Below are 13,194 nucleotides of genomic sequence, written 5' to 3' on the forward strand. Positions count from 1 at the left end.
TGCAGAGCTAGAAAGAAGTGATAAAATGACAGAAGATGTTGCGCAACAAAATGAGTGGCCCTTTTTTTAGCTGCCTATCCAAGCAGCTTGATTTCATCCTCTGTCAGCTGGTCACTATGTGAAAGCCAGCTGCTGAGGTTTCTCTGGCCCTGTCACTAGTTCTGCACAGAGCAGAAAAGCCCTAATTGTTGGTGGAGGAGCAGAGAAATATGAGCAATTAGAACTATTTGTATTAATGGGATGATCCCAATTGCACTCAAACTTTATCTACTTGTCAGACATGTCAGTAAAATCCTTTGCAAGTTACCTGATGTTAATGGTTAAAAGGAGTCCCCATACTGCTATAAAATTTTGGCTTCTGAAAGTCTCGGGAGAAAGATGCATTACCAATCCAGCAGCCTTATCTCCATGGTAATATGAAGAAATACTTGATTTGTGAAGCAAACTGAAGCTTTGTGACACTTGCCTAGTGGAATTTCATGGAGTTTCTGCAAATGAAAATCAATTCACTTAATTTAGGGCGAAGTGAATTGTCAAAGGGAAGTAACTGCGGTTATAGTTGTTCATATTTAAATGAAGATAAAAGGTAAAATATATGCACCTGCCAGAATTCTGTCAGTAATATACAATTTATGTCGTCTTTACAAGGGAAGAGAATATTTGCAGGTCATCAGGAGGAGCAAAACCATATGCAGAGACTGTAAGAGAAAGTGAAAAAAAAATAGAGTAAATATTTGTTTAAAAGTCTTCTGTCATAAATACAAACAGCACCTCTCTTCTACATGAGAATTGTAGATCAAGAAAATGTTTTGAATTTAGAATGTGTTTAGACACAGATGAGTCCCAAAGGGATAAAGAGATCTGAACTTCCTTGAAGTTCAAAGATTGGTTATATGCAGAGAGCTGATTTGTATGGACATACATTGATGGTGGCTGTAGAATCAGCTGTAAGCTGTTACAGGCAGCTTCTGCTCCCCAGCACACAGATCCTGCTCTGTGATCTCAGATCTTACATGTGCAGAGAATTTGAACATGCCGCTTTGGGAAATGATCCCTGGGTGTTACAGCAGTAAATTTACTACTTACGTGTAAGGCTTATCATAAAATGCTTAAGGTATAGTTATTAATATTACTAAGAAGGCTCCAGCCTTTAGCCTGTTATGCATCAGTGACTGTTCTGTCCATGGTGAAGTAGTTGGTTATAGCTAATTCCATACCAGACCATAGGCTTTTCCACAAAGCAAACCAGACAGTCTAACAAACCTTAATTAAACAAAGTCTCAGCTAGTCAAGAGAAGAGCTTAGTTCAGATAATAATTTATTTTTGATCTAAAAAGACATCTGTGCTATTATTTGAGATCTGTTATTTCAGTGCATCAAGGTTGGTGCTGTATGCCATCATGGGTACACTGTTGGATTCAGGAGGAAAGACAATGAAATACATTTCTCTATTCCAGTTGGAAGAGTTGTGAAGAGACAAACTGAACACTCCACAATGTAATTTAATGCTAATTGAATGATGCATCCAAAATTTTGTCTCATGCCAGGGTCCAAGAGGACAACCAGGGGATGCTGGTCCTATTGGAGAAATTGGTTTTGAGGTGAGATTTTAATACTTACATAGCAATTACAAATACTCAAAAACTGACTAAGTCTGGACAATACGCTTATAAAAAAAAATGTATTGCCTGCAGCTGACTTAAATATCATAAGCTACTGAAAGACTCTTACTTAAAGCTGTTACCAAAAAATGTCTGAAATAAGTAGCTTGTTCTGTTGTAAGCATTGTCTTTGAGCATACAGTCATGACATATGCCACAGAAGGTGAATGTTTAATTGAGCAAACAATTTTTTTGAAAGCACTGTTCTCCTTGCAGTTAGCAGTAAAACACCATTAATCATATGTTCTTTCAATTTGTAGATATAGGAAAGCAGCTGTAGATAGCCTTCTTGCTTACTTCTACTTCTGCTTTCTGCTTTATTTTTAATATTTCACTGAGAGAAATGTGACAGAATGTATTAGCCACATTTGTAATGAAGTACCTGAGGGATGAGCTCACTTAGAGCAGTAGGGATTTGGCTTATTCAAAGAAATGCTCTTCCTCAGTCACCCAAAATCCAGACTTCTGACTAACTACTAAGAAAATATTTATGTGTAAACTTTACAAAAAGCAGTCTGATATCATCAACTCATTAAGGGCTGAGGCCTTCAAAAAGTGTTTAGTTCTCCAAAGGCTTGTCTACTTGACTCCAAGCCTAAACAGAGCTGAAGTTGTCAGTCAGATTTACAGAATATAGATGCTTGCTCAGCAGTGATTTATGGTGAAAGGTACAGGCTTAGGGGTACTGCTGAGTCTTCAATATGTTCCTGAGCCACACTGTGTTTCCTGAACTCTTTCTCCTTTTTTTCTGTTCAGCTCTAGAAAAAACTATGTTGTCTAGATTTGATTTTTCAGACCTTCATCTTTCCCAATGTCTCAGGCCATTCTTTTGCTTCAGTTTTGGGTGTTTATTTGTTGCAAAATTATTACTAGTGATCATGTAACAGTAGCTCTTGTACCATGCAGGGACCTCCTGGCCCTGAAGGAGAACCTGGTCTGCAGGGGGAACCAGGCACAAAGGTAAATGTTGAAATTATTCTCTTAAGATGTTTATATTTTCAAATTCTCATAAAAGCAAACCAGAGAGATCTGAATCGTTGGCCAAGTAGACAGTGATTCAGGAAACGGACCATTAAGAAAAACTGTTATTGTCATGATGACTCCATCAGCTGTAAACCCTATCATTGTTATGAATATTGTCCTTTAAAATCCAATGATTTTCCTTGTGATATCCCAGGGAGACGTTGGACCTGCTGGGAAGGCTGGAGAACCAGGTGACCAAGGTTTGAGGGTAAGCTATGGATGCAAATCTTCTTTCACAACAGAAAAGTTATGAATGAAGTACGGGTTGAGAAATCTTGATTTAGCAGAAGAATTCAATAAGAAGCTATTTTCTGATAGCCTCCTTTTTAAAAGAAGAAAAAAACCCAGTGTAATATTGTAGCAAGGTAAAAAGAATATTGACTGGGGAAGGGTGGCTTGAGAGCTGCCCAGTAGAAAGGGACTTGGAGGTGCTGGTCAACACCATCTGAACATGAACCAGCTGTGCCCAGGTGGCCAAGAAGGCCAATGGCATCCTGGTCTGTGTCAGAAATAGTGTGGCCAGCAGGAGCAAGGCAGTGATTTTTTCCCTCTTCTTGGCACTGGTGAAGGTGCACCTTGAGCTTTGTGCCCAGTTCTGGGTCTCATTTCAAAATTGAGGTGCTGAAGCATGTCCAGAGAAGGGCAACAGAACTGCTGAAGCACAGATTTTGAGAAGCAGTTGAGAGAGCAGGGATTGTTTAACCTGAGGAAAAGGAGGCTCCTTTCTCTCTACAACAACCTGAAAGGAGGCTGTAGTGAGGTGGGGGTCAGTCTCTTCTGCCAGCTAACAAATGATAGAATGGATAGCCTTAAGTTGTGCCAGGAGAGGTTCAGATTGGAACCTTCAGATTAGAAGTAAAATTTTCACTGAAAGAGTGGTTAGGCATTGGAATAAATTGCCATGGGAGGTGGTGGAGTCACAGTCTCTTGAAGTGTTTGAGAGGCATCTGGGTGTGGCACTTGGGAACGTGATTATGGTGGTGCTGGGCTGATGGTTGGACTAGATGGACTTGAAGCTTTCTTTCAACCTTGATGATTCTGTGTGATTCTGTGATTATAATGTTGAAATATTTCTAATGGTAAATGGCCCTACAGTAAGTCTGTAAACATACCAATATAGTAGTTATCCACATAAACATGGAAGTATCAGGACAGAGCAGGTGTATGTTTGAGGTTACTGTAATTGCATGCTGAATCCAAACGAAATCTCAGTGCCACTGTCTAAATCTCCAGGGTTATATGGGCGTAGTATTGCCTTATTTTTCTAATGCTGATCATCTTCTATGTTTTCTTGCATTGGATATTCATGGGCTGTGACACTGAAGATAAATAAACTGTAACAGCAACATAAAAGTTGTCCAAAAGATAATAAACATGTATAAAACTAGTATGAGTCAGGAAATATAGGCAATGACTTCAACTGTTTCTTTCTATAAGGGTGAACCAGGGCCTCCAGGAGAAGACGGTGTTCAAGGAAAAGATGGCCCAAAGGTATGTTAAGTTTTTGTAGCAGGTAAAGTACTCTAATTAGCCTAAGGACCCAAATCTCCTTTTTTATACTAGGTCAGCACGAGATCAACTGAGCCCAGTTGAGTGCACTTAACATCACAGGTTGTGTAAAGTATAGGCTTTTCTGTATTTTTCAGGTACATATCTAGCTTGCAAGGGCTGCAAAGCTGAATGGCTTGACAAAGAAAAGCAAGCTTTACCTGAGTACAGCTTTTGTCTGTGGTGACTAAAGTGCTGGAGAAAGCAAGCCCAAGGCTGCTCTGCTCCCTAAATTAGATCAGTGCTGTGGCAGGTGCCAGGACAGCAGATGTCATAGAGAACAACCTCAGATACTTGGTGGTGGATGAGGCAAAATGTGGCTGTAGGAGTGTAGGAATGGAATAGAAAGGGCTTTACCCTAACTTAGAGCCTAACTGGTAAGATTCACAATAGTTTTAGTGTGCTTTTTTTAAAACTCAGAGATTCAGAATTCCCTTTTCTTATGAACAAGTAATTCTGTAGCAGCAGGTTGACTAAGGGATTTTTGTTTTTTTTTTTTTTTTACTGTGTTTTAGGGAGACCCTGGAGACCAGGGACTTGTTGGAGAAGGCGGTGAAAAAGGAGAGATGGGATTACCAGGAATTGCTGGGCCCCCTGGTGAACCCGGCCTAATGGGAATTCCTGTAAGTGTTTTCTGGTTGAAATGGACTTCTTGCTCGTTTGCTTTTTTTTTTAATTTTTCTTTCTTCCTTTATTTTTAATTTTCTGGTTTTCTATGTAATTAGAGATGACCATATTTAAATAAGCTTCCAACGTTCAGGTTCAGGATTGGTAGAGAGAGGAGACAAATGCTTTTCCTATCTTAAATATGGAACCTCCTGGCAAACAGTGATTCCTCACCACTTGTCATCCAGACACATGTACCACATAGCCTGCAGCCTCTCACTTTAGATCTGTCCTCTTCAAACAATATGGCATCCAGCATAAACTGATCAAATAGTAGACTATAGATAGTATTAGAATTCACAGGCAACATTGTTAGGTCAGTTTGCCTATTTGTTCTGGTATCACTCCTAGCAACTAAAATCCATCCGTGAAATTGTATGCAACTTCTTCATGAGAACTAATTTTGGAGCACAGTTTTCCAAAGCAAATATTGTAGCATTAAATCAGACCAGCTTCCTGTACCAAAAATCATCATGTTCTCATTTGCAGTCCTCTGGCTGCCTTCTGTGTAGCTCTTGTGTGATGGTGGGGTCTGACAAAACATTGGTTGGAACTCCAGCACTGTCCACTCTGTCCTCTGAGCATAAGTGCTACATTCTGCTGTCTTTAGTCCTGGGTTCTTTACTGTGAACTACTTTTCTAGGGAAAGAAGAAAGTGTTCTTTTGGTTGTTGGCACCCTTAGTGTGCTGCAGAACAAGTTTTGTTTCTTTGACTCTCTATTTTCAATTGGTAGTTTTGGAGAACATTGAAAGTATCATATGTTGAAATTATTGTAAAACAGCTCAACCCTGGCATATCTACACTTTATGTAATTATACTTGTATACAATAATCAACATCAGCAGTGCTTCTGTGCCTCAGTGAGGCAGGCAGGTCTGGCAATTCGATTTTTGGGAGGATGTGGTTAGGGAGGGATTTTTCACGTTTTTGTTCTACATGTTCCAAAGGCAGCTGTAGAGCTGCTGCCTTCTCTACTCATCCTCTCTGGCATCTGGGAGTGTACACATCACAGTTTTGGTTTGACCTCATTCTAGGGATGCAGATAGATCATAATATCCTAGTCTAAACATGAAAATCATTTTCCTATAGCCCATTGTCTGAGTGTTTCATTGGAGGTGAGAGTAATATTACATTTTCTTGAAACAGTAGCTTACAAAGCAACAAATAAGCTTCACAAATCTGTAAAGTAATAATTTCTGTGTGGACAAGATTTGATGTTTTTTTCCTCCCTTATTTGCAGTGCATTTCCACTACTTTGATAAATAATCCCTGAAACTTTCCCACTTGTTTATGCTATAACTTGAGACAGCCCTACTAACTTGCTTAAAGACACAGTTAATGACATTTTTCCTCCCACCTCTCTGTTTTACCAAAGCCTACTTAGTTATGCACTTTGGAGCAGAGGTTAAGCATGTTTCCAAGCCCTTCTCAATCATTGCTTATTGCTTTTTCTCTCCCTAATAAATCTATAGGGCCCTGAAGGAGCACCAGGAAATCCAGGTCAGAGGGGCCGTTTAGGAAAGAAGGTAGTATTTTTCATCTTCCCCAGTTCCCTTCCTTTTAACTGAAACTCAAATCTACATTACAGAATTCTATTGAACCAAAACTATCCCTGTTTTGTGTCATGCTTCAAGCCAATTTTTTATTTGTTAGCCATAGCAATTAGAATTGTCATCATTCTGCAATCAATAACATTGAAGGTCTTAGGAAATTTAAATTTGTATCAAGATGTGGTTTTGCAAGTCAGACTAGTTTCTGCTTTAAGCTTTGGCTAAAAGAAAACAAAAACAGAATTGTAAGGCTTTAGCAGAGACTCTTTTATACTGCAGAGTGCTGGGCTCAGACATTCTAATAACTACAGTAAATAACATACAGTAAATGTCATACCTATTAAATAATGCTGTTATGCATTTTGATTAAGCATCAACTGCATTTTGAAATTTAGTGTCAATCTCTCACTATTTTTAATACAATAATACCAACAGGGGGAAAAGGGGCAGCTTGGCCCTCCAGGAGAAACTGGACCTACTGGTGATTCTGGCCAACCTGGGAAAACTGGTCCTAAAGGTGCAAGAGGAACTCGAGGTGCCATGGTTAGTACAAAACATGCTTACTTACAGAGGTCTTTCAGCATCAGAACGAGACCTGTTCACCTTTCCAGACAGAAACCTGGGACATGGATCTGGAAGGAGCCACCTCAAACTTCTGTTCATCTGACAATTAGGGGAGTGGGATGGCAGAGCATACCATGGAACACTCATGTCTCACACTCCACATATAACCTCGCTACTATGGGTGTTTATTTTTTTCTAATTACTTCTGAACCTCTTTTTCTGTATAAAGGTTTATATCTTTCCAGTTCCAAGAACAAAAATCAAGGGGTTTGCTATCACATACCATCAGCCTTAGCCATGGCTGAAACAAAGCACTTCAGATGAAGGCTACTACTCCTATCAAATAGGAATCTGGTCCAAAGTTAAGTGAATTAAGTCTATTCCATTAACTTTTAGCTCCTTTCACAGTAAGCTCCCCAAGCTTCCCCATACTGGGTGACAGATGCACAGAGGCATCCAGGCTCCACACTAGAGAGGCAATGTGCCTGTCTCAGTCCAGTCCTGTGGCCACTGAATGCAGCAGTGTGATCCTGAGCACATGAAGTACTGAAGCAAAGTTTACTATCTAATGGCCAATATTTTCAAGGGAAGGAGTCAATTTTCTGAGGTGATGACCACCCCCTGCTTCCCTTGGCATACTAGCACTTATAGAGTTCTTCCTCACCTCTCAAAGCTCAGATCTTTTTTATTTAATTATGCACAAAGACTATAAGGTTAGGACTCAAAATATTGACAATTTTTTCCACAGAAGAATGAAAAGCCCGGTATTCTTTAATAAATTAAGTATGACCTACAAGAAAGTTGTCCACGATCAAATGTCAATATTTCAAGATTTTTCCAAGTGCTTGCTTTATATAGTAGGCATTGTTGTAGCACTTTACAAAGGAGCTTGTTTCTCTCTCACTGATTACTGCATTTAACAGGGACATCTAGGAGGAATGGGACCTGAAGGAGAGCCAGGAATTCCAGGTTATGGGGTATGTTTTTTACTGAATTCACATATGCATACATCCCAAAGTAAGTCTGTGGTACTCTAATTTCAAATATCCTAGAAATCTGTATCTAGACTACACAAATATTTTCAGGACAGCCAGATACTCATGTATGTTTATATAGTGTGTTTGGCTACTCAGAAATGTTAGCTTAAGCAAAGATGCCTGGTTTTTGTTAGTTTGCTCACAGGCGGGTTTTACCATGAACTTTAATCTGTTATTTATCAATGTATCTCACCCCTTCTGAATAAAGTTCCTCTAAAACTACTACAGCTATTTATTATAAAGAGAGTTCAGCAAACACCACCACCTCTGCTTGCTGTCTGGCCATGTAGTTTCCATTAAAGTAGCAGAAAGTGATTGAATGAGGTTGGTTGAAGGGCATAAAGATACTGTGGCTTTCACTGAAAAATAGTTGTGAAAATCATCATAGATTGATTGAGTCATCATCTTACAGAGAAGACTGTCCAGTCTCTCTTCCAAACAAAAACACCCATCACTGACCCTAACCTTGAAGCAAGAACCAGCCCAGCTCCCATCACCTGCATTAATCCCTATCAGAACATGTCGTTTCCCAATGTGCACAGAGCTTTTCCTGCACACAGCCCATTTTCTGCCATGGATTTTGTTGTCATAACATGATTTAGAATAATTTTCAAGCAGAAAAAGAAATGTAGCGAGTAGCTAAAAGAAATTTTGGAATTGGCTATTTCTTTAATTATTTGTTTTAAAATAATTTGTGTATGGTTTGCTTCTTTAGGGTCACCAGGGTCCACCAGGGCCCTCAGGGCCCCCAGGCCCCAAAGGAGAAAAGGTATGAACATGGGTTTTACTGATCTGTTTTGTGAAATTATAAAGGGAGGAAATGTTACTGCACACCCACTGTTTTACACAGCAAGCAGCAAAAGCCACCATTTGCAGTATTTGTTAGTATTGTCAAGGACTAGGAAAAGAAATGCAAAGTGAGGAAATGGGTCATTCAGAGATGGAGCCCAAAATTATACTGTTAAAATGTTTGAGGTTTTAAAGCACAAGGTACCCATTGTACAGAATATAGTCTATTGTATCAGACAGCACCACTGCCCTTAGTGAGCACTGCTGACAAAAATAATCAGTGCAGAACCAGCTAAATATTTACTTAACTCTGAGCCTGTGAGTACACCCACAGATTTGCCTGAAAGTCCAGCTACGATGGACAAATGTCTGTGGTTAAAATAAAATGTTAGGGACAGGATGTGGCCTCATACTGCTATTTTAGTGTCAAATTTATTGTTTTTCTCTCAAGTCTCAAATCCTGCAAACAGATTTGTATGCTCACTGAAACCCATGTGACCCCAAGAAGGCAGGTACATGGATTCACTTCATGAAGATTGGAGTTGTCCTTGACACAGAGCTACAACTTGGAGCCAGTTTTCCAATACATACTGTGAATAGGCATTTAGTGGTCAATGTTATAAATAGGTTTTGATATGATTTAAGAAACAACAACTGAAAACTGATTTGTTGACAGCTAGGTGTTTAGGTTGCTGGGTCACTTCTGAAAAACCACTTTGATGCAATGTAGAAGTCCTTAATCATACTTAAAATGTGATTCTCTTTGCATTACTATTGCTAGGTATCATCTGGAATAGATAATCTTTTGTTTATTAACTTGGATGGCAGTTATTTGATATTTAAATTTTAATTGGCTTCAGACTTAATGTTGGAGTCTTCTGTACTTGTTTTTCTTTCTATTAAGTGTATTTCTCAAAAGAGTGGAAGAAATTTTCTTTTTTACCCTTGTCAAATATCCTGTTTATCCTCTTTTTCATTAAATAAAGACACAATGACATGAATATTGTTCAGTTAATTTTTTTTTCTTATAGCTGCCTTTGATAATAAAGCAAATATTTAGGTTTTTTTGAGTCCTTAATGTCTTTGGGACATTTAGGTGAATGTTAAAATGGAGTTTCCATATCCATTATATTAAACCATAAGCATCATATTAACTTTTAGATCTATACAATGTCTTCTCTGCTTTTTATTAGCATTTGAACTTATGTGCATGATAGGTGAGGTTGAACTTCCAAGTTAACATTTTTTAATACTTCTCTTCTGTTTAGGGTTACCCAGGTGAAGACAATACAGTCCCTGGACTACCTGGGCCCATAGGTGAACCAGTAGGTCTTTCTTTCTCAAAAAAATTATACTAGTGCATCTCAAGACAAGAGTAAATGCATTTATTTCTGAAGCTTTATATCAGAGTCTCAGGAATCAGTACTATATATATATAAAAAAGTATAAATCTGGAGAAGTTCCACTGAGGTCAATCCTCCCTCCTGTCTCATTAAGCACCATGTAATATTACTCTTTCAGCTTCTAGTCTTCAGTTACAAAAAATTTTAGACTGTGGTTACTGTCTGACTGCAATGCATTCTGTTTAGAAAAAAATCATGTTTATTCCTTTAGCCAAGCTACCCTTTACGTTTGTATTCCTCAGTTCCCTCTCAGGGGTTAGTCAAAGAGAAATTCCAGCTTTCTGTTCATGTTTCACTGCAGCATTATATTCAGTTCAGCTGTTACATTTTGCTCCTTGGTTTGCTCTCTAGGGTCAAAGTGGTGAACGTGGAGATAGAGGAGAACCTGGTGATGAGGGCTACAAGGTAATACTTTTTGGGTTTTAGTCTTTTTATTTGAGCATGGCATGCTATGCAGACATGTGGAGTAATGCAGCAGCAGTGCCATCCTCTCTCACAAGTGTGCAGAGATGCCCGTGCTGGTCCCTCGCTGCACTGATGCACTCCTGGAATGCATTGGAGCATCTCTCCTACGGGGACATGGGAGCTGCAGCTCCTCAGCTGGAGAAGACTCCGGTGACCTTAGTGTGTATAAATACCTGATGGGAGGAAATTAAGATGAAGTAAACAGACTTGTCTCTATAGTGTCCAGTGACAGGACAGGAGGCAAAGGGAAAAAACTGAAACACATGAAATTCCTTTTGAAATGGCTTTTTTTTTTTTTTTTTTTGCTGTGAGGATGAGTGAGCACAAGAACAGGCTGCTCAGAGAGGTTGTGAGGTCTCTATCTGTGGAAATACTGGAAACTTGACTAGATACGGTCCTGGACAATCATTTCTACCTGGCCTTGCTTGAGGAAGAGGGTTCCATAAATGATCTCAAAATGTTACTTTTAACCTAAATGTTCTAGTTAACATTTTTCTCTGAAATTTATGCACTACTTATTTTAAATCTAATCCTAAAAATTATTCATTAATTATATTCAGTCTTTCAGCACATAAAAACTGGGTGGTAACTCATGCTTATCACTGATGCAGTTCACTGAAATACGAGACAGTCCTTGACACAGAATATCCAAGTTACACAGTAATACAGATATAGAAATTAATGAATGAATCAAATCTATGCTTACAGAAGTGCAGAAATGCTTAAATAATATGTAATTCCCACTTGCAGCTTGGAGTAGAGGAAGTAAAGAATAAAAGCTCTGTAGAGTTTGATCTTGGAGATCTGACCATACTTTATCTAGGTCATGTCAATGAATCTGGGTCCACCTGACACCTCCCAGGATGGGCTTTACAAGGAAGTCTGCAGCTCACTGAGCATGGCAGCCTGAGTTACTCTATTGCAATATGTTATATTTTCTCCTTGCCAGGGTCATACAGGTCTTCCAGGGCATAGAGGACCTATTGGACAGCAAGGGCCTCCAGTAAGTATTTCAAACAAGGGAGGTTTCTCTATTGACTGTTGAAAATATGTTCTCATTTGCATTCAAATGATTCCTTGCATTTATTTAATGTTTGTTCTTTTCAAAGGGAGAGCCAGGTGAATTGGGAGAGCAAGGACTAAAAGGAGAAAGAGGTTCAGAAGTAAGTAGAAAAAAGTAAACCAAAACTGCACTTACTTGGAATTTGTAGGGTTTTGTTGTTCACTGGTTATCCTTGGAAAACTATTCCATAAGGCTAAAATTGAGTGTTTGGGTTTCCTTTTCATACCTGCAGGGACAAAAAAAAAAAAAAAAAAAAAAAAAAAAGTGGAAAATTGCATAATGATCTTGGTTAGTAAATAGGTGTTATTTGATAGCTAAGTAGTTTTACTTTGGAGTGATATCAAGCATTATGAGAAGCTCTTTTGGAAACATTTGAGTGATATTTAATTATCCCCTAAAGTGGAGTTTCTTGTGTTAAAGTAGCTCTGGAGGCCAGCTGGGATTTTTCTTCTCTGATCTGTAAATGAAGCCTCCTGCTACTGCACTGCACTGAGTTTTCAGAGACCTGGGAATAAGGAATTTGCTACAGAATACTAGAGCAATAATGCCAGAACTAGTCATGACAAAGATCAAAGACCAAATCTTTCTCTTTAGAAATATTAGCTCATCTTGGTGATATGTTGAAAATTGCCAAAAGTGTTTATGTTCTCCCATGGACTGACTGTCATTGGCTTTTGAGATTTCAAAAACTTTAGGCTACAAGATTTCTTAAAATACCAATTACCATTGCAATTTAAATGAGAAATTTTGTCTGAGAAGTTCCATGAAGCAGCTCTGTTAGGGTTTCAAAATTTTGTAGGTAACTACAAGAATCTGTGGTAGACTGGAACTGGGGAGCAACAGCAAGGAAGTATGATGTGGAGATATTGTGAACATGTACTCCAGCTATGAATTTGGATACATTGCTTTTGACAAACTACACACATCCCAGGACAAAATCAGCAGTTCTTCTTGAAGAAATGGGTTTTTTTGTCTTGCAAATGCCCCTCAGATCAATACTGCCACTTAGAAATGTGGAAACCATATCTGGCATGGAGCTGCCCTTAAAAGCTTAAAGATTTCCACAGAAGTGTTGGTAGTGAGAAGAGTGACAGTCTTAACTCCAGTGCCACTGCTGGTACTGCTATAGCAAGCCTTGCAAAGCTAATCCCACAAACTGCAACCCTGAATCAGCAGGGTTTACTTTACCTGCATCCAGAAATCTTAATGAAAACAATATTCAGTTATTTGAATATGCACATTCCAGTTCTGACTGGTGGACTTCTTTATGCCATTCTTAACAGAAAAGGTGTTAAATTGAGCAATAGAACAACATTTTGCTGGTTTTGTCGTATTTCAATAATTATAAAACATTTACACTTAAAATAACCCATGCTTTTTCACTTTATTGCATAATGTGTCATATTGCAGCATGGTAGTGATAGC

At 38.7% G+C, this 13,194-nt stretch overlaps 1 protein-coding gene across 1 annotated transcript in view; it reads left to right on the forward strand.

Moving 5' to 3' along the window:
- Positions 1-13,194, forward strand: part of COL24A1 (collagen type XXIV alpha 1 chain) — a 119,402-nt gene that overhangs the window by 86,783 nt on the left and 19,425 nt on the right. The window contains exons 33-45 of the mRNA XM_053985207.1: positions 1,548-1,601; positions 2,568-2,621; positions 2,839-2,892; positions 4,122-4,175; positions 4,748-4,855; positions 6,371-6,424; positions 6,884-6,991; positions 7,936-7,989; positions 8,765-8,818; positions 10,107-10,163; positions 10,593-10,646; positions 11,656-11,709; positions 11,816-11,869. Of these exons, the coding sequence (XP_053841182.1) occupies positions 1,548-1,601; positions 2,568-2,621; positions 2,839-2,892; positions 4,122-4,175; positions 4,748-4,855; positions 6,371-6,424; positions 6,884-6,991; positions 7,936-7,989; positions 8,765-8,818; positions 10,107-10,163; positions 10,593-10,646; positions 11,656-11,709; positions 11,816-11,869 (813 nt within the window). The remainder of the gene's footprint in view (positions 1-1,547; positions 1,602-2,567; positions 2,622-2,838; positions 2,893-4,121; positions 4,176-4,747; positions 4,856-6,370; positions 6,425-6,883; positions 6,992-7,935; positions 7,990-8,764; positions 8,819-10,106; positions 10,164-10,592; positions 10,647-11,655; positions 11,710-11,815; positions 11,870-13,194) is intronic.

The sequence above is a fragment of the Vidua macroura genome, chromosome 9 (assembly GCF_024509145.1).
Source record: "Vidua macroura isolate BioBank_ID:100142 chromosome 9, ASM2450914v1, whole genome shotgun sequence".
In the NCBI taxonomy this organism is placed as follows: domain Eukaryota; kingdom Metazoa; phylum Chordata; class Aves; order Passeriformes; family Viduidae; genus Vidua; species Vidua macroura.